Raw genomic sequence first — 19,787 nt, 5'->3', positions numbered from 1 at the left:
GATGCACGTTACAATATAACAGCGGGTGCGTAATTAGTACAATACTTCTCTTCTTGCCTTATTTGTATTTGACTTTATTAAATGGCTTTATATTATTATTTGGAGCAGGAGGGGATAGAAAGAGAGAAAAAGGAAGACAGAGGGGGAAATTGCGGGGACAAGAGAGGGACAGAGACAATAACAACAACAACAACAGAACAGCATACGCAAATATGATATGAACAAATATGATTGTAAAAGTGAAAACTTTCACTTTTAGTACAATACTTACAGTATTAAGACTTTGTGAGGCACAACAGACTGCAACGACTGAAATGACCAACACACTGTAAACTATACACTACTGCTATTTAACATCTTGGACTTACAACTTAACGTCATACCTGCAAATAATACTCCAAAATGTGATAATGTAACAAGCAACAGCAATTATCCTAATCAACTCATTTTTAAATGTTGCAATAAAAAAGTTTATTTTATTATCAAAAACAATTACTATTAATTAACACAAACAAAAGTACCGAAAATTTGTACCATTGAGTATCGTATCGGTTCAAATGTGAACTGTTCCATCCATGATGTATGCACAAAAAAATTCAGATTTATAAAACCATGCGGTCTTCTCATAAATGACACCTGCAGTGAATTGTGCATTGGTGTCCTCTCACAATCCACCACATTATACTACATGTACAACATAACTGCATTAACACAGCTTTATATTTTGAATGAATATACGCTATCACAATTAGAAGAATGCTTATGCATTGTAAAATATATTTTGTTATGTATTTTATAATGCGTATGGGGTTTTTCATGGGAGTATAAGATTTATTCGGTGGTGACTAAATATATATCCATTTGGTAGTGGTAAACATTTGTTTATTGGGTTTTTACAGACATACAATTGTCAAATGTAAATAAACAAATACCTCAATTGCTGTTTCCCCCCCATGTGTCTAGAAAACTTTACGTGAGCGCTACACGTGGTCGACAGGTTGCGCAAACCTTTCCGCATGAAATTTTGGTGAAAGTTAGTCGTGCACATTTTGTTTGACGCAACTTTATTGTGCACAGCAACCTTTTTATACATGGAATTTTAGTTTTCCACAAGATGTTGGAGTCACTTCAGGATTTCCCCTAGAGTTTGGCCGGAGGTGCGGTTAGTAGCATGGTCAATATGATGTCATCACATTATTTGCTATGATGCGTGTATTTTCTTTAAAAGGCAAAACATGTTTACATACATTTAAAACAAATTTGTTAATAATTATAATATTAACATATATTTTTCCTTACATTAATTCATTTTGCTCTATTTTTCAATTGTTCCTGCTTATTGTACAATGTACTTTTATTTATTTATTTATTTATTTTTTAGAGATTTCTCCAATCCTTTTAGTCACCATTTATTAAAAACGATTTGCAACCAATCTAGCGTATATTTCGCACACTTATAATCTTTTTTTTTTTCTCAAAACGCGACGGTGCGCCTTATAACCCGGTGCGTCTAATGCAAGGAATAATTTTGGTTGAGCATACCCACTTCGAAGCTATTTTTTTTGGTACATGGTGTAATAAGTGTGACCAGTAGATGGCAGTCAAACATAAGAGGAACATGTAGACTGCACTATGATGAGTCTCAAGTAAACACCAACTTTTTAAATGTTCCTTTGAAAATATAGAACATTACACACGGCGCTCAAAAATCTGTCAAAATGGTTTAGTCGGACTTTGGTAAGCTATGAAGCCACATCGCTTGATGGATTGTCGGCGCATTAAACATACAAGTATTATCATGGTGTGTGTATAAGGTAAGACACATTATCTGGCGTTTTGTTTGGAAATCTTATGCAAAATAAACTTTTCTTACCTTCTGGAACCTGCTGATCTGTATTTGGGATCTGCATAAATCCTGAAAAATTGCGTGCGCCGACGCCATAGTCGATAATCTTCTTCTTTTTCTCTATCTTCTTGTTATGTGACATTCATCCTCCGCTGTTGCCATTTCTAATATAAAGTAGTGTAATGTTCTTACTTATATCTGTCAGTAAACTCGCCATGTAAGCACTAAAACATACCGGTGTAGTGAGTTTACATTATTCACCCAAGGAACTTTAGTTATTAAAGAGTTCCGGTCGGACGGTTTTTCACGGTACACATTTCGGGCGTTGTTCTTGCACTAGTGAGCCACGGATGAGGAGATGCTGCTCCGTTATTGATTGAAGTAAAGTCTGAATGTCATTAAAACAGTTAGCGCCATCTTTTGACTCTTCTTCCACTCCCGTCCTTGCACGCTACACCGCTACAACAAAGATGACGGGGAGAAGACGCTGTCGAAGTGGAGGCACGTGAATAAGACAGCCCACAAAACGGCGCATCCTGAAGAGACGCTCAGAAAGCGACTTGAAGATGATGTGTAAAACACCAAAGAACCACAATCACATGTTATGTAGACCACAGGGAGGATTTTACATTTAGAAGAAAATAATAATAATATGACTCCTTTAATGTGACCTATAATCTGGTGCGCCTAATATATGAAAAAATATAAAAAAATAGACTATTCATCGTCAGTGGGCCTTATAATCCGGTGCGCCCTATGGTCCGGAAAATACGGTATGTCTTTTTTTCTTCGGCCAGATTTTCGTCAATAGTGCCATTACATTTATACTGTAACTACCTGACAGTGTTAATGTGTATATTTGTGTGTCATGATCACTTTTCCCATGTTCTGTGAACACACCGTGTCTGCGGAGAATGAGGAAGTGTTGAGTGTGTAGGAGTGAAACACGGAGGCGGATGTATGTGCACGGAGGAAACACTTGTTGGAATTGGGCCCGTTGTTAGCAGAATATTGTCAATAAATGCTAAGAAGAGCGTCTGACTTTGTGTCTTCTTCTGGATGCTAAAATACATTAAATTACTTTATTTTGTGTTCACGTAAAAAAAACACTATTTTTTAAGGTGTGGCGGCTAATATGTTGCGGTGGCACAATCAAATACATTAGGGGAAACCCTGGAGTGTGTTGCTCCACTTGATTATCGAGCTCTGTTTGTGCTTTCAGGTGCCATTTACCTACATAGAATATGACTCCAATGCCAGGCTGTGGCCCAGTGTGCGTCAATCTTACGAGCTGGTGGATCGTTACCAGCTGGTTAACTCATACGGTTTGTTCAGAAGGATGACCGGCGTCGGCGGGCGGCCCGAGGTCGTCATAGAAGGTAGTAACGACGGCCTAACGTGGACGGTGAGAGGAACCAAGTCTGGCCCCCTAATCAGTTCTGCAGCACCAGAGCAAGTTTAATGTTTAAGGTGCGTTTGCAATCTCTTGTAGGAAATCGAGTTTATGTACAAACCTGGCAACATGAGCGCTCCGCCCCCCGTGGTGACGCCCCACCAGCCCCGCTTGGACTGGCAGATGTGGTTCGCTGCTCTCGGGAGTCACACGCAGGCCCCGTGGTTCACCAGCCTCATGTACCGACTTCTGCAGGGCAAGAGAGACGGTACGGCCAATGTCAAGAACTTTAAACAAACTGTTGCTGCCACTTGTTTGCTGTTATGATGAGTGTCATGTTTACATTGGGGTCATTTTGTGCTATATTTTATGACAAATAATAATAATACATTTTACTTATAAGGTGCCTTTCTGGGCACTCAAGGACACCGTACAAAATCAAAACAATAATATTAAATTGGATAAAAACAACAACAAAGATAGATAAGATGATTACAATGAATAAGTACATATGGTTTTTTATTGTGATGTGTTTTTTACTGCTCTTTCAATTGAAGTGCTTTGTCACTGTAATCTATTTACTCTAGACAATTTTAGGATCTTTTCGGGGTCACGGGGGGTCGCTGGAGCCTATCTCAGCTGCATTCGGGCTGTCCAGGGACAACAAATGGAAAAATAGCCATTCTGGTACATTCACAGCAATGTTGATTAACTCTAAAGGCTTAGTGGCCACATGCGTGGACAGCACCTTTTAGCTCTTATTTCCAAAATTGTGTACACTACTGAATTGGGGTCTTATGGCCGCTTATGTGGACACTTATACTGCCATCTGGTGGTGTCAGAAGAGTATAACATACAATGGAATTTGGGGGGGGGAAAGTGTAAAAATAAGAATTAGCATGTCACTAAACATGAAGTACACGTTTGTTACTTATGGACTAAGTACATCATATCAAAAGATGATTCTTAGTTTTTATTCTGGCAGCCACGCTTCCGTCAGTCTACCCCAGGGCAGCTGTGGCTACGGAAGTAGCTTACCACCACCAGGTGTGAATGAATAATGGGTAATATCGGCCTGCCGATATTATCGGCCGATAAATGCTTTAAAATTTAATATCCGAAATTATCGGTATCGTTTTTTTTATTATCGGTATCGTTTATTTTTTTATTAATTTTTGTTTTTTTATTTTTTTAAATTAAATCACCATGAAAAACACAAGATACACTTACAATTAGTGCACCAACCCAAAAAACCTCCCTCCCCCCATTCTGTTATTAATATTATGGTTCCTACATTATATATCAATATATATCAATACAGTCGGCAAGGGATACAGTCCGTAAGCACACATGATTGTGCGTGCTGCTGCTCCACTAATAGTACTAACCTTTAACAGTTAATTTTACTCATTTTTATTAATTACTAGTTTCTATGTAACTGTTTTTATATTGTTTTACTTTATTTTTTATTCAAGAAAATGTTTTTAATTTATTTATCTTTTATTTTTTTTATTTTTTTTAAAAAGGACCTTATCTTCACCATACCTGGTTGTCCCAATTAGGCATAATAATGTGTTAATTCCACGACTGTATATATCGGTATCGGTTGATATCGGTATCGGTAATTAAAGAGTTGGACAATATTGGATATCGGCAAAAAGCCATTATCCCTAATTATTATTATTATTATTAGTTTTTATTCTAATTTGGGTCCAATAAGCCCAAATAGCAAAGAGAAATAAAAAAAGCATGTAAACAAACAGCTTGGGCCTTAAGAGGTTTTAATGTACACTGTCCCTATTTAATAAATCAAAAAACAATTAACATAGCACTAATTAGAATCTTAAACCTACAAGTCATCAGTAGTAAAAGTCTTTCAAACTAGATATTGAAAACATAGGCACTCAAATCAAATTGTCATTCATCTTGTAAGAACCGCGTTTGTTAGAGTGCCCCCTAGTGGCCATAGCCTGTTATTGTTGGATGTTCAGCTCATTTGTCAAAGATGTAATGTGCAACCTGTTTGAGCAGAGTTGTCAAACACATTTTAGCTCAGGGGCCACATGGAGGAAAATCTATTCCCATGTGGGCCGGACTGGTAAAATCATGACATAATAACTTAAAAAATACGACTACGACAACTTCCGATTGTTTTCTTTGTTTTGCTACGGCCCAAAATAGAACAAACACATCCTGAAAATGTACACCTCACAAATAATCCTCTTGACAAAACACTTCAAGTTAGTTGAAAATTCTGAGGAAAAAATTTTTGCAGTTTCAAAAACCCCATGAAGAACAGAATGAACTTAGACCTAATCTTAGTGTATCTACAAAGCAATTCAACTTCAAGTCACAGCCCATCTCTGATTGAACAAAAACACAATAAATCATACATAAAAACTCAATGTATCACCTACCTCATCTGTCATTTCCACTGTTCACTTTAAAACAACAGAATTTGGGTCCAATAAGCCCAAATAGCAAAGACAAATAAAAAAGCATGTAAACAAACAGCTTAGGCCTTAAGAGGTTTTAATGTACACCGTCCCTGTTTATAAATCAAAAAACAATTATCGGCCGATAAATGCTTTAAAATGTAATATCGGAAATTATCGGTATTGTTTTTTTTATTATCAGTATCGTTTTTTTAATTTTTTTTTATTTTTATTAAATCAACATAAAAAACACAAGATACACTTACAATTAGTGCACCAACCCAAAAAACCTCCCTCCCCCATTCACACTCATTCACACAAAAGGGTTGTTTCTTTCTGTTATCGATATTCTGGTTCCTACATTATATATCAATATATATCAATACAGTCTGCAAGGGATACAGTCCGTAAGCACACATGATTGTGCGTGCTGCTGCTCCACTAATAGTACTAACCTTTAACAGTTAATTTTACTCATTTTCATTATTACTAGTTTCTATGTAACTGTTTATATTGTTTTACTTTCTTTTTTATTCAAGAAAATGTTTTTAATTTATTTATCTTATTTTATTTTATTAATTTTTTAAAAAAGGACCTTATCTTCACCATACCTGGTTGTCCAAATTAGGCATAATAATGTGTTAATTCCACGACTGTATATATCGTATCGGTTGATATCGGTATTTCGAATTTCTAGGCGCAGTCAGGGCGTTGAGGGGATCTGGTTTGGTGGCTGCAGGATTAGGTTTTTGCTTTTGGCAGATGATGTGCTCTATACCCTCGGCAGGGTCCTTGAGGGTGCATGGGAGTTTGCCCAACCAGTCTACATGTGCTTTGTGGACTTGGAGAAGGCATTCGACCGTGTCCCTCGGGAAGTCCTGTGGGGAGTGCTCAGAGAGTATAGGGTAACAGACTGTCTGATTGTGGCGGTCCGCTCCCTGTACGATCAGTGTCAGAGCTTAGTCCGCATTGCCGGCAGTAAGTCGGACACGTTTCCAGTGAGGGTTGGACTCCGCCAAGGCTGCCCTTTGTCACCCATTCTGTTCATAACCTTTATGGACAGAATTTCTAGGCGCAGTCAGGGCGTTGAGGGGATCCGGTTTGATGGCTGCAGGATTAGGTCTCTGCTTTTTGCGGATGATGTGGTCCTGATGGCTTCATCTGGCCAGGATCTTCAGCTCTCACTGGATCGGTTCGCAGCCGAGTGTGAAGCGACTGGGATGAGAATCAGCACCTCCAAGTCCGAGTCCATGGTTCTCGCCCGGAAAAGGATGGAATGTCATCTCTGGGTTGGGGAGGAGGCCCTGCCCCAAGTGGAGGAGTTCAAGTACCTGGGAAGAGGGATGGTGAGATCGACGGGTGGATCAGTGCGGCGTCTTCAGTAATGCGGACGCTGTATCGATCCGTTGTGGTGAAGAAGGAGCTGAGCCGGAAGGCAAAGCTCGCAATTTACTGGTCGATCTACGTTCCCATCCTCACCTATGGTCATGAGCTTTGGGTTATGACCGAAAGGACAAGATCACGGGTACAGGCGGCCCAAATGAGTTTCCTCCACCGGGTGGCGGGTCTCTCCCTTAGAGATAGGGTGAGAAGCTCTGTCATCCGGGAGGAGCTCAAAGCTGCTCCTCCACATGGAGAGGGGCCAGATGAGGTGGTTCGGGCATCTGGTCAGGATGCCACCCGAACGCCTCCCTAGGGAGGTGTTTAGGGCACGTCCGACCGGTAGGAGGCCACGGGGAAGACCCAGGACACGTTGGGAAGGCTATGTCTCCCGGCTGGCCTGGGAACGCCTCGGGATCCCCCCGGGAGGAGCTGGACCAAGTGGCTGGGGAGAGTAAAGTCTGGGCTTCCCTACCAATTGTTTATTTTACTCCTGTTAATTTTATGTTGGGTCGAGGGGGAGGAGTCACAGCCCCGCTTTACCTTGTACCTCTTGCTTGGTATACTGTCTCGCCCCGGTATAAACTATTTGCTTGCCTAACAGAATTGCTATTGCCACATCCAGTGGACACATTTAGAACAGCAGTTTCTTTAATTTAAAATCGCGGCTCAATTTTACGCTTGGCAAACACATCTCGCGGGCCGGATTGAACCTGTCAGCTGGCCTGTTCTGGCCCGCGGGCTGCATGTTTGACATCACTGTGTTAGAGGCATCTAATGATTACGCATTTGACTTCTTTGTGTGTTTTGTTTGTGTGTCTGCAGTGATCGAGCTGATCCAGTCGGACGTCACTCGGTACCCGTTCCACCTGGAGCCCCCCGCCTACCTGCGAGCACACCGCTACAGATACTGGTTCACTGAACCAAAAGAGGATGGGTTAGTGATTATAACTACTAAAGTCAAATGTTCATCAATGTTTCCATTCGCTAGTGTTACTCATATATCATCACATAGTCTGTTAAGTCTTTTGTGGCACTCTTAAGTTGACATTGCTTTGCGTCTGCAACCTTTGTGCAGACCATACCCACAGCGATGGTGGAGGCGGGTCTATGATGATGAATACTATCCCACGGTGCATCTGGGCAACTCATTCCTGGAGAGCATGCTGGAGCAACACGGACTCAAGGTCTGTACACTTTAAGTGGTCTTTTCAGTATGTTGTCTCACATGTCATTCATTATCATGACGACAATATTAGGAAACAGAGCTCAGTATGATGCAGTGTAGTTCTTCACCACTTAAAACTACACCCAATAAAGCACAGGTGTCAAACTTAAGGCCCAGGGGACAGATCCGGCCCGCCACATCATTGTATGTGGCCCGCGAAAGTCTGGGAAAAATGTGTGTTAATAAAATACTTTTTTTACTAAATGCAAATAATTGTTTTAATTTTTCCATCCATAACATGACATCATCGCGCCAAGTGCGTGCTCTTTAAGTCATTGGTGCGCAAGGAATATATATATATATATAATATATATATATATATATATATATATATATATATATATATATATATATATAATTTACAGCACGGCCCCCGGCCAAATTTTATTTAATTGTAATTTTGAAGAATGTGCATGAACTATTTCTGTTAAAAATAGTTAGAAATGTCACATGTTAAAGGCCTACTGAAAGCCACTACTACCGACCACGCAGTCTGATAGTTTATATATCAATGATGAAATCTTAACATTGCAACACATGCCAATACGGCCGGGTTAACTTATAAAGTGCAATTTTAAATTTCCCGCTAAACTTCCGGTTGAAAACGTCTATTTATGATGACGTATGCGCGTGACGTCAATGGTTGAAACGGAAGTATTCGGACCCATTGAATCCAATACAAAAAGCTCTGTTTTCATCTCAAAATTCCACAGTATTCTGGACATCTGTGTTGGTGAATCTTTTGCAATTTGTATAATGAACAATGGAGACTGCAAAGAAGAAAGCTGTAAGTGGGATAGGTGTATTAGCGGCTGGCTGCAGCAACACAACCAGGAAGACTTTGACTTGGATAGCAGACGCGCTATCCAACGCTAGCCGCCGACCGCATCGATGATCGGGTGAAGTCCTTCGTAGCGCCGTCGATCGCTGGAACGCAGGTGAGCACGGGTGTTGATGAGCAGATGAGGGCTGGCGTAGGTGGAGCGCTAATGTTTTTATCATAGCTCTGACGAGGTCCCGTAGCTAAGTTAGCTTAAATGGCGTCGTTAGCAACAGCATTGCTAGGCTTTGACAGGCGGCACAGCATTAACCGTGTAGTTACAGGTCCAGTGTTTGGTTCGGTGTCTCCTGATAGTAGTATTGTTGATTTTCTGTCTATCCTTCCTGTCAGGGGCTTATTTCTTTTGTTTCTATCTGCATTTAAGCACGATGCTATCACGTTAGCTCCGTAGCTAAAGTGCTTCGCCGATGTATTGTCGTGGGGATAAAAGTCACTGTGAATGTCCATTTCGCGTTCTCGACTCTCATTTTCAAGAGGATATAGTATCCGAGGTGGTTTAAAATACAAATCCGTGATCCACAATAGAAAAAGCAGAAAGTGTGGAATCCAATGAGCCAGCTTGTACCTAAGTTACGGTCAGAGCGAAAAAAGATATGTCCTGCACTCTAGTCCTTCACTCTCACGTACCTCATCCACGAATCTTTCATCCTGGCTCAAATTATTGGGGTAATCGTCGCTTTCTCGGTCCGAATCGCTCTCGCTGCTGGTGTAAACAATGGGGAAATGTGAGGAGCCTTTCAACCTGTGACGTCACGCTACTTCCGGTACAGCTTTTTTTATCAGCGACCAAAAGTTGCGAACTTTATCATCGATGTTCTCTACTTAATCCTTTCAGCAAAAATATGGCAATATCGCGAAATGATCTAGTATGACACATAGAATGGATGTGCTATCCCCGTTTCAATAAAAAAAAATCATTTCAGTAGGCCTTTAAATGTTTAAATATTAACTGTCAGTTTACTGTACTGTGCCAACTGTACTACTATATGAGTAGGTATTTTCTATTGTTTCATTGAAAATAAAACAGCAAAGTCCATTTGGCTGTCATCTGTTTTAATTATGAGACACAATTGTGTCAAAATCCTGATTTTTTTATTTCATGCTTGAAATAAGAAATGATTACTTTGAAAAAGCAGTTTTATACTTGTGAGTGTTGATGACACAGCTTTGCAACAGTTGATATTCTAGTTTCAAGCATGTTTTACTCAATATAGGTCATCAAATCTCAGCAACAAGCTGTAATATCTTACCGAGATCATTTAGGACCAAAACACTTAAAACAAGTAAAACACTCTAACATAAAATATGCTTAGGGAGAAGAATTATCTCATCAGACAGAAAATAAGCAAATATTACCGTAATTTCCGGACTATAAGCTGCTACTTTTTCCCCTCGTTCTGGTCCCTGCGGCTTATACAAGAGTGCGGCTTATTTACGGCCTGTTCTTCTCCGACACCGACGAAGAGGATTTCGGTGGTTTTAGTACGCAGGAGGAAGACGATGACACAATGATTAAAGACTGACTTTTCATATACCGGTAGGCTGGTTATTTTGATAACGTACAGGTGAGCACTTTGTATTACTTTGCACCGTTGTATTATTTGTACTCTGCACGAATGCTGTTCGCCATGTCAAAGATGTGAAAGTTTGATTGAATGATTGAAAGATTTATTGTTAATAAATGTGAAGCTTTGCGTTCCCAAACAGTCATCTCTGTCCCGACAATCCCCTCCGTGGTAGCAGGAACCCCTATATACTACGGTAATTACACATCAAAACCCTGTGGCTTATAGTCGGGGGCGGCTTATGTATGGAGCAATCTGTATTTTCCCCTAAATTAAGCTGGTGCGGCTTACAGTCAGGTGCGGCTTATAGTCCGGAAATTACGGTATATCACCCTTATTTGAGATATTTCACCTTACTTAGATTTCAGTTTTTGCAGTGTGCGGTTTGTGAATCGAAATGTCTGTACAATGAGGGATTTGTAAATAAAACTGTATAACTGACAATATTTTTATTTCAAAAAATGCATTTGTTCACATCACACATTCAATATGATGGATTTGATGAAATACACAGACATTACATAAGGAAATATGGTATAGCACTATACCCTCTTTAAAAGTGAGCATAATTGTATGAATACCTGTGCAGGACAAATCACCTCCCCGTCGCAGCTCCAACTCCAACATTGCCCTCGCAGTGAAGTGGATGCGTGACCTGGTCACGGGTGTTCCGGCTCCTGTGCTCATCTGGACCCTCATTGGCTGCAGCGCCACCCTGTGCCTACTGCAGGCGCTGACAAAGAGACGAACGGCGGACGATTCTGAAAATGCCGGTGACCCAAAAGCAAGTACGACCGACGACAAAGGGGAGGATTTGGGAACGTCAGCTAGACTAAAGACGGGGGATGAGGATGTAGAGGAAAAGGATGAGGAAGAAGAGTTTGAGAATGAGGGGGAGGAAGATGATGAGAAAGAGAGTATCAGCAATGAGGAGGAGGAGGAAGAGGAGGAGGAGGAACAGTGAGAGATGTTACCAAAATGTAACTTAATGGAGCAAAGAAGTATGTGTGTGTATATATTTGTACTTTCTGACCTGGCTCACTTGTGTACATGCTGTTCATCAAACAACACGCTGGTTGATTTCATTTTATTGTGAAAGGACGCCGCATGCAAGACTTCTTTTTCTACTCTTTTTTTTTTTTTTTGTGCCACCTTTTATGGGTTGTTTTTTCTGTCACTTACAAACAAAACAAAATGATCACAGCACTTTTTCTCCTTAACCACAAACGTGCCTTTCTGTGTCAGAATTAACGCTGCACAGTAAAACACACTTTTTAAATAACATCCAAATACAATAAACCATTGAAAAAGTCAACCGTTGTCGATACGTACAAAACATTTACTTCTACTGTGCTGTACAAGTACTGTGAATTAGAATAGATTTAGTGAAGGGCTATGGATTCATGAACGCTTGTTGTGCCGGTTCACCACCTCAGTAGTCCGGGACAGTACTTGTCAATCAGTGATTGGTAGTACGGCCGCAGCTTCTCCACATCGGGCATCTCTTCCGCCTTTGTGTAGAGGTCAAATTTGCTGCAGAGAGCGTAAACACACACACACACACACATATCCATAAACATCCTTAACACTGTGTGCTTCTCTTGAGCCATGTCACTCACTTGAACTCTTTCACCCAGGGGAGCATCTGCAGGTCTTTGTCATCACACAGGTGCATGTAGTCGTCGTGGGAGTGCCACGGGTAGAAGGAATGATAGCGGATCATGTACAAGCCCTGCGAGGAGAGCACGGCGACAAAATGCGTGACAAAGAGACGGTGCGCCGAGAAAGAGACTCATCCACACTGAGGGATACTCGCCTCCTCTGGGATGCGGCTCTTGTTGAACTTAAGCACTTGGTAAAGGTACTCTGGAGAACACAAACATTATTATCTTTGGAAAGGCAGAATATTAAACCTTTTTTTTGTGGCCAGTAAGTTTATAAGACAGGGGTGTCCAAACCTTTTACAGGGGGTTAGCCGCTTGCATAAAAATTAAAGGATACATTTTATACAGTGAAGATACTAAATGCATTTCAATGTACCGGGAGGTCAATCAATATTTCATAAACCAGGCCTTGGTTTTCTGGCCATTTTGAGCGTTTAATTGACCCCACAAATGTGATGCTCCAGAAAGTCAATCTGCTCAAAGGAAGGTCAGTTTTGTAGCTTCTGTAATGAGGTAAACTGTTTTCAGATGTGTGAACATGATTGCACAAGGGTTTTCTAATCATCAATTAGCCTTCTGAGCCAATGAGCAAACACATTGTACCATTAGAACACTGGAGTGATAGTTGCTGGAAATGGGCCTCTATACACCTATGTAGATATTGCACCAAAAACCAGACATTTGCAGCTAGAATAGTCATTTACCACATTAGCAATGTAAAGAGTGTATTTCTTTAAAGTTAAGACTAGTTTAAAGTTATCTTTATTGAAAAGTACAGTGCTTTTCCTTCAAAATTAAGGACATTTCAATGTGACCCCAAACTTTTGAAAGGTAGTATAGTTCAAGACCTTCCGGTCATTAGAAAACATGACTGCACATCATAATGGCAGCTGCAGTTTCCATCTTAAAAAACTAAAACCAGTATTTGGGAATATCCGGCGGGCCAGATTGAAAAGTTTAACGGGCCTTAATTTGCCCAGGTCTGTGCTAAACTGTCTGAACAAAACATCCAGATCTTACTTTGTGTTATAGGAAACCAAGATAGTGTAATATATAATCCATATGGATTATTATTATTGAAATATTTAATTTGTTTTTATTATTATTCCTCAAACTACAACCTTTTAAAGGGACACTCAAAAAGCTACCATATCTTGCAAGAACTTTGTACACGTGTTCATCATGACAGGACTTAGGGAAATCCTCAGAGACCGTACACAAAGTACAGTACAGCAGAACTAGAACCACAGTAGGACCCACACGTCTTGGGCCAGTTGCATTTTTTCTTAGTTTTTTTTCTGTGTGTGTAATGTCCTAATCTGGTATGCGTTTATATCATCTTTAGAATGTGTAGCGGGCCAATAAAAATGAGCTAGGGCCCGCATTTTGGACACCCCTCTTATAAGAGATAAGTCAGTATTTTTCTTGTTTATTTGTTTTTTCTCACCATCATGACCCCAGGAGATGAGGACTTTGTCTAGTCCACAGTTTGGTTTGTACATTCCATATTTAGAGCTGAATATAACAAAACAAACATATATAAGATACAAAATACCCTTTAGATTAGTTGGTATCGTTACATCATACCACATTTTCCTCTATTTTTTTAATGCTATTTTCATAAGAAATCAGACGATCAAACTTTAATAACATTCTGAGTTTTGGGTCTTGAGGTAACAAAAAAAATCCTACTTGTAGTCGGGATTGATCTCATCCGGGTTCTCCTGGAAGGTGCTGTCTCGGAACACGATGGACTTTTGAAACTTGCAGCCTACAGGGAACGTGTCACCCACCACGGCCCACTGTGGGCACATACACAAACTATTACAAGATGCCTGGTCGCTAACCGTTGTGTCGTATTACTTGAGGTTCATCCCACAGAGCCATGGTCTTCCCAACATCATGAATCAGACCCACCACCTGGAACCACTCTGGGGGGAAAAAGACATAGGAGAGATGATCTGAATCTGCAAGGGTAAATGTTTTCTTTCTGGAAACAAGGACATGATACTGGAAGACCTTATTTTGCCCTGTAAAATGTACAAACGGTTATGACAGTTAGCCTTTTATAATAATCTACATCAAGTCACGTGACAAAAGATGCCAAAACGTGGCAAAACGTGACAAAAGATGACAAAACATGATAAAATGTGTGTCAAAACATGACAAAACGTGACAAAGGACAAAACGTGACGAAAGATGATAAAACGTGACAAAAGATGACAAAACGTGACAAACGTGACAAAATATGGCAAAAAGTGATAAACTGTGACAAATAATGACAAAACGTGACAAAAGATGATAAAAGGTGACAAAACGTGACAAAAGATGACAAAACTTGACAAAACGTGAGAAATGTGTCAAAACGTGACAAAATATGGCAAAAAGTGATAAACTGTGACAAATAATGACAAAACGTGACAAAAGATGACAAAAGGTGACAAAACGTGACACAAGGTGACAAAACGTGTCAAAAAGTGATAAAACGTGACAAATAATGACAAAACGTGACAAAAGATGACAAAACGTGACAAAAGATACTAGAAGGTGACAAAAAGTGACTAAAATGTGACAAAAGGTGACAAAAAGTGATAAAAGGTGACAAAACGTGACAAAACACGACAAAAGGTGAAAACGTGACAAATGTCAAAACGTGACAAAAGTTGACAAAACGTGACAAAAGATGATAAAAGGTGACAAAACATGACAAAGGTGACAAAACGTGACAAAGGATGACAAAATGTTACAAAACGTGTGTCAAAACGTGACCAAAACATGACAAAAAGTGATAAAACGTGACAAATAATGACAAAACGTAAAAAAACGTGACAAAAGATGACAAAAAGTCACAAAACGTTACAAAGATGACAAAAGGTGACAAAACGTGTGTCAAAACGTGTGCCAAACTTGACAAAACAGTTCCTTTGTACAGTTTTTTTTTTCATCTACAGCTTGTTTACGCACTAGTGTTGTTATCCCCTCTCACCTCTGAACCTATACATTATCCTATCAGATGTATTGACTATACATTATCCTATCAGATGTACTAGGCCTTTGTGTACCTTTGTCAGGGTGCTCTCTGCGGATGCCCTCAGCTGCCTGGAAGGCATGGTAAGAGTTGGGGAAGTCCACATCCGGATCGGACTCGTCCACTAGCTGGTCCAGGGACATGATGGCGTCCATCATTGACATCTCGCCGTGGTTGCAATTGCTCCATTTCAAGTGCTGCAGGAGAGCCAGAGGACACGGCGTCACCCTAAAGGTATCGCTGCCGTGTAGAACTTTTGGCATGTGCAGTGGAATGTTTCAATTGAAAGGTCCATAGCACCAGAATGTTTTTGAATTTAGCCAAAGTTTACATGCAAAATGTGCCCGTTAAGTCCCGAACAATTTTAGCCGCAGTGGTGTGTCGTCAGAGCCAGCTAGGCCTAATATAACCACAAATCGTGATCATAATTAAATATAGAAGTCATTTTTTATTTACTTTCCGTAAATATCTCAAAGTATTAATATTCTCTTGGTGTCATATTATGCTCCTTCCAGCGCTGTTGTTTTTAGGTTATAGAGTTTCTATCCAATCAGAATTCAGGCATTTTATGACATTTCTTAATTTGATTACATGCTCTAGTACAGTGGTCCCCAACCACCGGGCCGCGGCCCGGTACCGGTCCGTGGACCGATTGGTACCGGGCCGCACAAGAAATTATTATTATTATTTTTTTTTTAAATTAAATCAACATAAAAAACACAATATATACATTATATATCAATATAGATCAATACAGTCTGCAGGGATACAGTCCGTAAGCACACATGATTGTATTTCTTTATGACAAAAAAAAATACAGCACGTTGACCGGTCTGCAGCTACAAAAAGGTTGGGGACCACTGCTCTAGTATGATTTTACTGTTATAATTGTATTGCATGTTTGTGTATATTCTTAATTTAGGTAACCAGGGACTGCAGATGGAAATGAGCTACTTAGCTATAATCTGTTACAGAACATACGTCTTTTAGCTTAATGTCTCTGTGCATTGTCCCTTCAAATAAAGACTAAACTAAACAAGACAGAAATAATTGAATTTGGCCCAATTGTAAATTGGAACGCTCACCCCAGTGACCTGATGCCTTATTTTAAGCTCACAGTGACACGTCTTTGTTTTTAGTTCAACACTGATTTTAAATAGGAACAACAGATGAACTGTTGTTCCATCTAGTTTTTTTTAATCATTTTAGACTTTTTAGACTACTGCAAATCACAGTACACAGAAAATTGAGCTGCGATTAGTCTTTCCAGATGTTGTCGTTCTCACCTTTTGCCTTACAAAGTCCACCCTCTGGTTGGTGTGCATCAGCTTGTACGTGTTGAACACGCGCTCCGTTAGGCTTCCGCTCTGAAACATGTGGTCACACCTGAGTTACCTTAAAGTTAGAATACATCAATATTTCTGTTTGACTCATCTTTATTAGCTACATTATTATGTACACTTGCACAATTGAATATCATCCCATTTTTTTTAAAAAGCTGGACAATCAATGAATACATACTCGGGCTGTCCAAAAAATAACCAGTTAACTCAGGTGATTAACACAAAACCTCACATTAAGCATGTATGGTTGCAGATTAATCACACATTTTTTTGAGCGCACATCTTACAAAGATGAGTAAGGAAACTCTCACTGGAGTGACCGCTAGCAAATTTCTCTTCAAAATAAACCCCGACAGGAGTTAAAATAAAAATGTTAGCAGGTTTTGAGCAAATAAACAACGTGCATATAAGTAAAACATTTCATGTTCTGACAATAACATTGCAATTGTGCCAAAATATTGGGGTCTTTTAGACTTAGACAAACTTTATTGATCCACAAGGGAAATTGTTCCAAACAGTAGCTCAGTTACAAAGGATGGAAAGGATAATGCACACAAGGGCACAAGAAGAGGGCGAACAAAAAAGGTATAAAGTAGACTAAAAATATACCATAGTAGCAATATAAAATATAACATATATACAGAGGTGGGTAGAGTAGCCAGAAATTGTACTCAAGTAAGAGTACTGTTACTTTAGAGATGTATTACTCAAGTAAAAGTAAGGAGTAGTCACCCAAATATTTACTTGAGTAAAAGTAAAAAGTATGTTGTGAAAAAACTACTCAAGTACTGAGTAACTGATGAGTAACCTGTTCGTTTAATGATGACGGCAACAAATAATGCACAAAAACATAAAAATAGCAATGAGCAAATTCAGAGCCAGGAATATCTCTTAAGCAACTAAAACAATAATATATATTAAATAATATTACATTAACATAAAAAAAATTAAGGCAAATTGAGACACAATAACTCAATCAATCAATTATATTTTATATAGCGCTTTTCTCTAGTGACTCAAAGCGCTTTACATAGTGAAACCCAGCAACTTAACAGCACCATAGGCTCAGTAAACAGAGATTACAAAGGAAAATAACAAGTTAGCCTTTACGCAAACCATAAACTGAAAGGTGTGGTCTACATCTGGGAACACACTGTGCACTTCCGATTGGTGTGTGTGTGTGTGTGTGTGTGCGTGCGTGTGTGTGTGTGTGTGTGTCTTTGTCTGTCTCTCTATGAGGCTGCAGTGCGTTAATAAATGTCCCCACACGATGTACATTTGACAGTGATTCATAGCAGGGAAGCTAACATCAGCCTACGGTGACAGCCAAAATATCTACTAACGTTACTTACCGCCATGTGCTTCCTCAAATTTGATGTTGAGTTCATGTAAGCTTAAGCTTGTTGCCGCTGAAACTTTATGTGCAGTTAATCACGTGACCGCCTGGCTCTGTTTGATCGGTTAAACGCAGTCAAACGTCACCAGTGGCTGCATTTGACTGGTGAAACGGAGTCAAACGTCACCAGTGACTGCATTTGATTGGTGAAACGGAGTCAAACGTCACCAGTGACTGCATTTGATTGGTGAAACGGAGTCAAACGTCACCAGTGACTGCATTTGATTGGTGAAACGGAGTCAAACGTCACCAGTGACTGCATTTGATTGGTGAAACGGAGTCAAACGTCACCAGTGACTGCATTTGATTGGTGAAACGGAGTCAAACGTCACCAGTGACTGCATTTGATTGGTGAAACGGAGTCAAACGTCACCAGTGACTGCATTTGATTGGTGAAACGGAGTCAAACGTCACCAGTGACTGCATTTGATTGGTGAAACGGAGTCAAACGTCACCAGTGACTGTATTTGATTGGTGAAATGGAGTCAAACGTCACCAGTGACTGCATTTGATTGGTGAAACGGAGTCAAACGTCACCAGTGACTGCATCTGATTAGTGAAACGGAGTCAAACGTCACCAGTGACTGCATTTGATTGGTGAAACGGAGTCAAACGTCACCAGTGACTGCATTTGATTGGTGAAACGGAGTCAAACGTCACCAGTGACTGTATTTGATTGGTGAAACGCAGGCATGCGACAGATCCTACTTTGAAGGTCTGTCTGACAAACCAAAACAAACAAAGCGTGCATTAACAGATGGATAAAAATCAGTAGTGAGTAGCGAGCTGAATGTAGATAAATGGAGTGGAGTAAAAGTAGCGTTTCTTCTCTATAAATATACTCAAGTAAAAGTATGTTGCATTAAAACTACTCTTAGAAGTACAATTTATCCCAAAAGTTACTCAAGTAGATGTAACGGAGTAAATGTAGCACGTTACTACCCACCTCTGTATATATTTAATATTTACAAATCATATATACAGTATATAATATATACTGATATATTTGTATATAATATAAACAATATTTTTTTTTAGGTTGATATAAATTATGTAAACGTGATTAATTCGCATCCAAATGATTAATCCGATTGTAGAATAAATAATTTGACGGCACTATTAAATACATAATAATGCTCAGTTGTGAGGTATTAATAAGTAACACTAATGTACTGCTACACCATTGCACAACTACCACCACAATTCATAGAAATTAATAGATGAACTTAACATCTTTACAATATTGTTTTTTTTATTATGATCTGCTTTGTGGGGGAAGGTCTTAAATTGTCATTAAAGGTTTTTAATGAAGTCAAATTAATGTTGTCACATCTTTACATTGTGGCTGAGATGCATTTAGATAGAGTGATACTAACTCAATACGACTTTACTTTCACATGAATGTCAATCATTCGCCATAAATAACGGAATGTTACCTCAAAGTTCCTGAAGTCTTCCTTTTCCTTGCCATTATTTGTCGGATTTGGCCGATATGCCAACGACGGGTCCGGACCCTGAATTGGAAATAAACAAATTAAGATTTAAACACGGATACATGTTTGAATGATGACGCAAAAGAGCACGTACTAAATTGATGACCCTCATGGCTGCCAGAGGAAGTCTAGTTGCAGGTGATGACTGGCGTATGTTTTATATGCCACCGGGTTA

The 19,787-nt window shown here is 39.6% G+C and overlaps 2 protein-coding genes across 2 annotated transcripts in view; one reads left to right on the top strand and one right to left on the bottom strand.

Moving 5' to 3' along the window:
• Nucleotides 1–12,118, top strand: part of lmf2a (lipase maturation factor 2a) — a 25,394-nt gene extending 13,276 nt beyond the window's left edge. Inside the window, exons 10-14 of the mRNA XM_062061198.1 lie at nt 3,069–3,251; nt 3,339–3,507; nt 7,880–7,991; nt 8,133–8,241; nt 11,278–12,118. Of these exons, the coding sequence (XP_061917182.1) occupies nt 3,069–3,251; nt 3,339–3,507; nt 7,880–7,991; nt 8,133–8,241; nt 11,278–11,652 (948 nt within the window). The 3' untranslated portion in view covers nt 11,653–12,118. The remainder of the gene's footprint in view (nt 1–3,068; nt 3,252–3,338; nt 3,508–7,879; nt 7,992–8,132; nt 8,242–11,277) is intronic.
• On the bottom strand, nt 11,896–19,787 carry miox (myo-inositol oxygenase). The gene is made up of 10 exons (XM_062061199.1): nt 19,707–19,787; nt 19,556–19,633; nt 16,667–16,747; nt 15,415–15,577; nt 14,216–14,283; nt 14,045–14,154; nt 13,800–13,867; nt 12,505–12,554; nt 12,308–12,420; nt 11,896–12,221 (listed from the first exon to the last, which is right to left on the bottom strand). Exons 1-10 carry the CDS (start codon nt 19,722–19,724, stop codon nt 12,113–12,115), a joined length of 858 nt encoding a protein of 285 aa, XP_061917183.1. The 5' UTR covers nt 19,725–19,787; the 3' UTR covers nt 11,896–12,112.

The sequence above is a fragment of the Entelurus aequoreus genome, linkage group LG10 (assembly GCF_033978785.1).
Source record: "Entelurus aequoreus isolate RoL-2023_Sb linkage group LG10, RoL_Eaeq_v1.1, whole genome shotgun sequence".
Lineage (NCBI taxonomy): Eukaryota > Metazoa > Chordata > Actinopteri > Syngnathiformes > Syngnathidae > Entelurus > Entelurus aequoreus.
The sequence above is the reverse complement of the archived record's forward strand: the minus strand, read 5'-3'. Positions and strand labels throughout refer to the sequence as shown.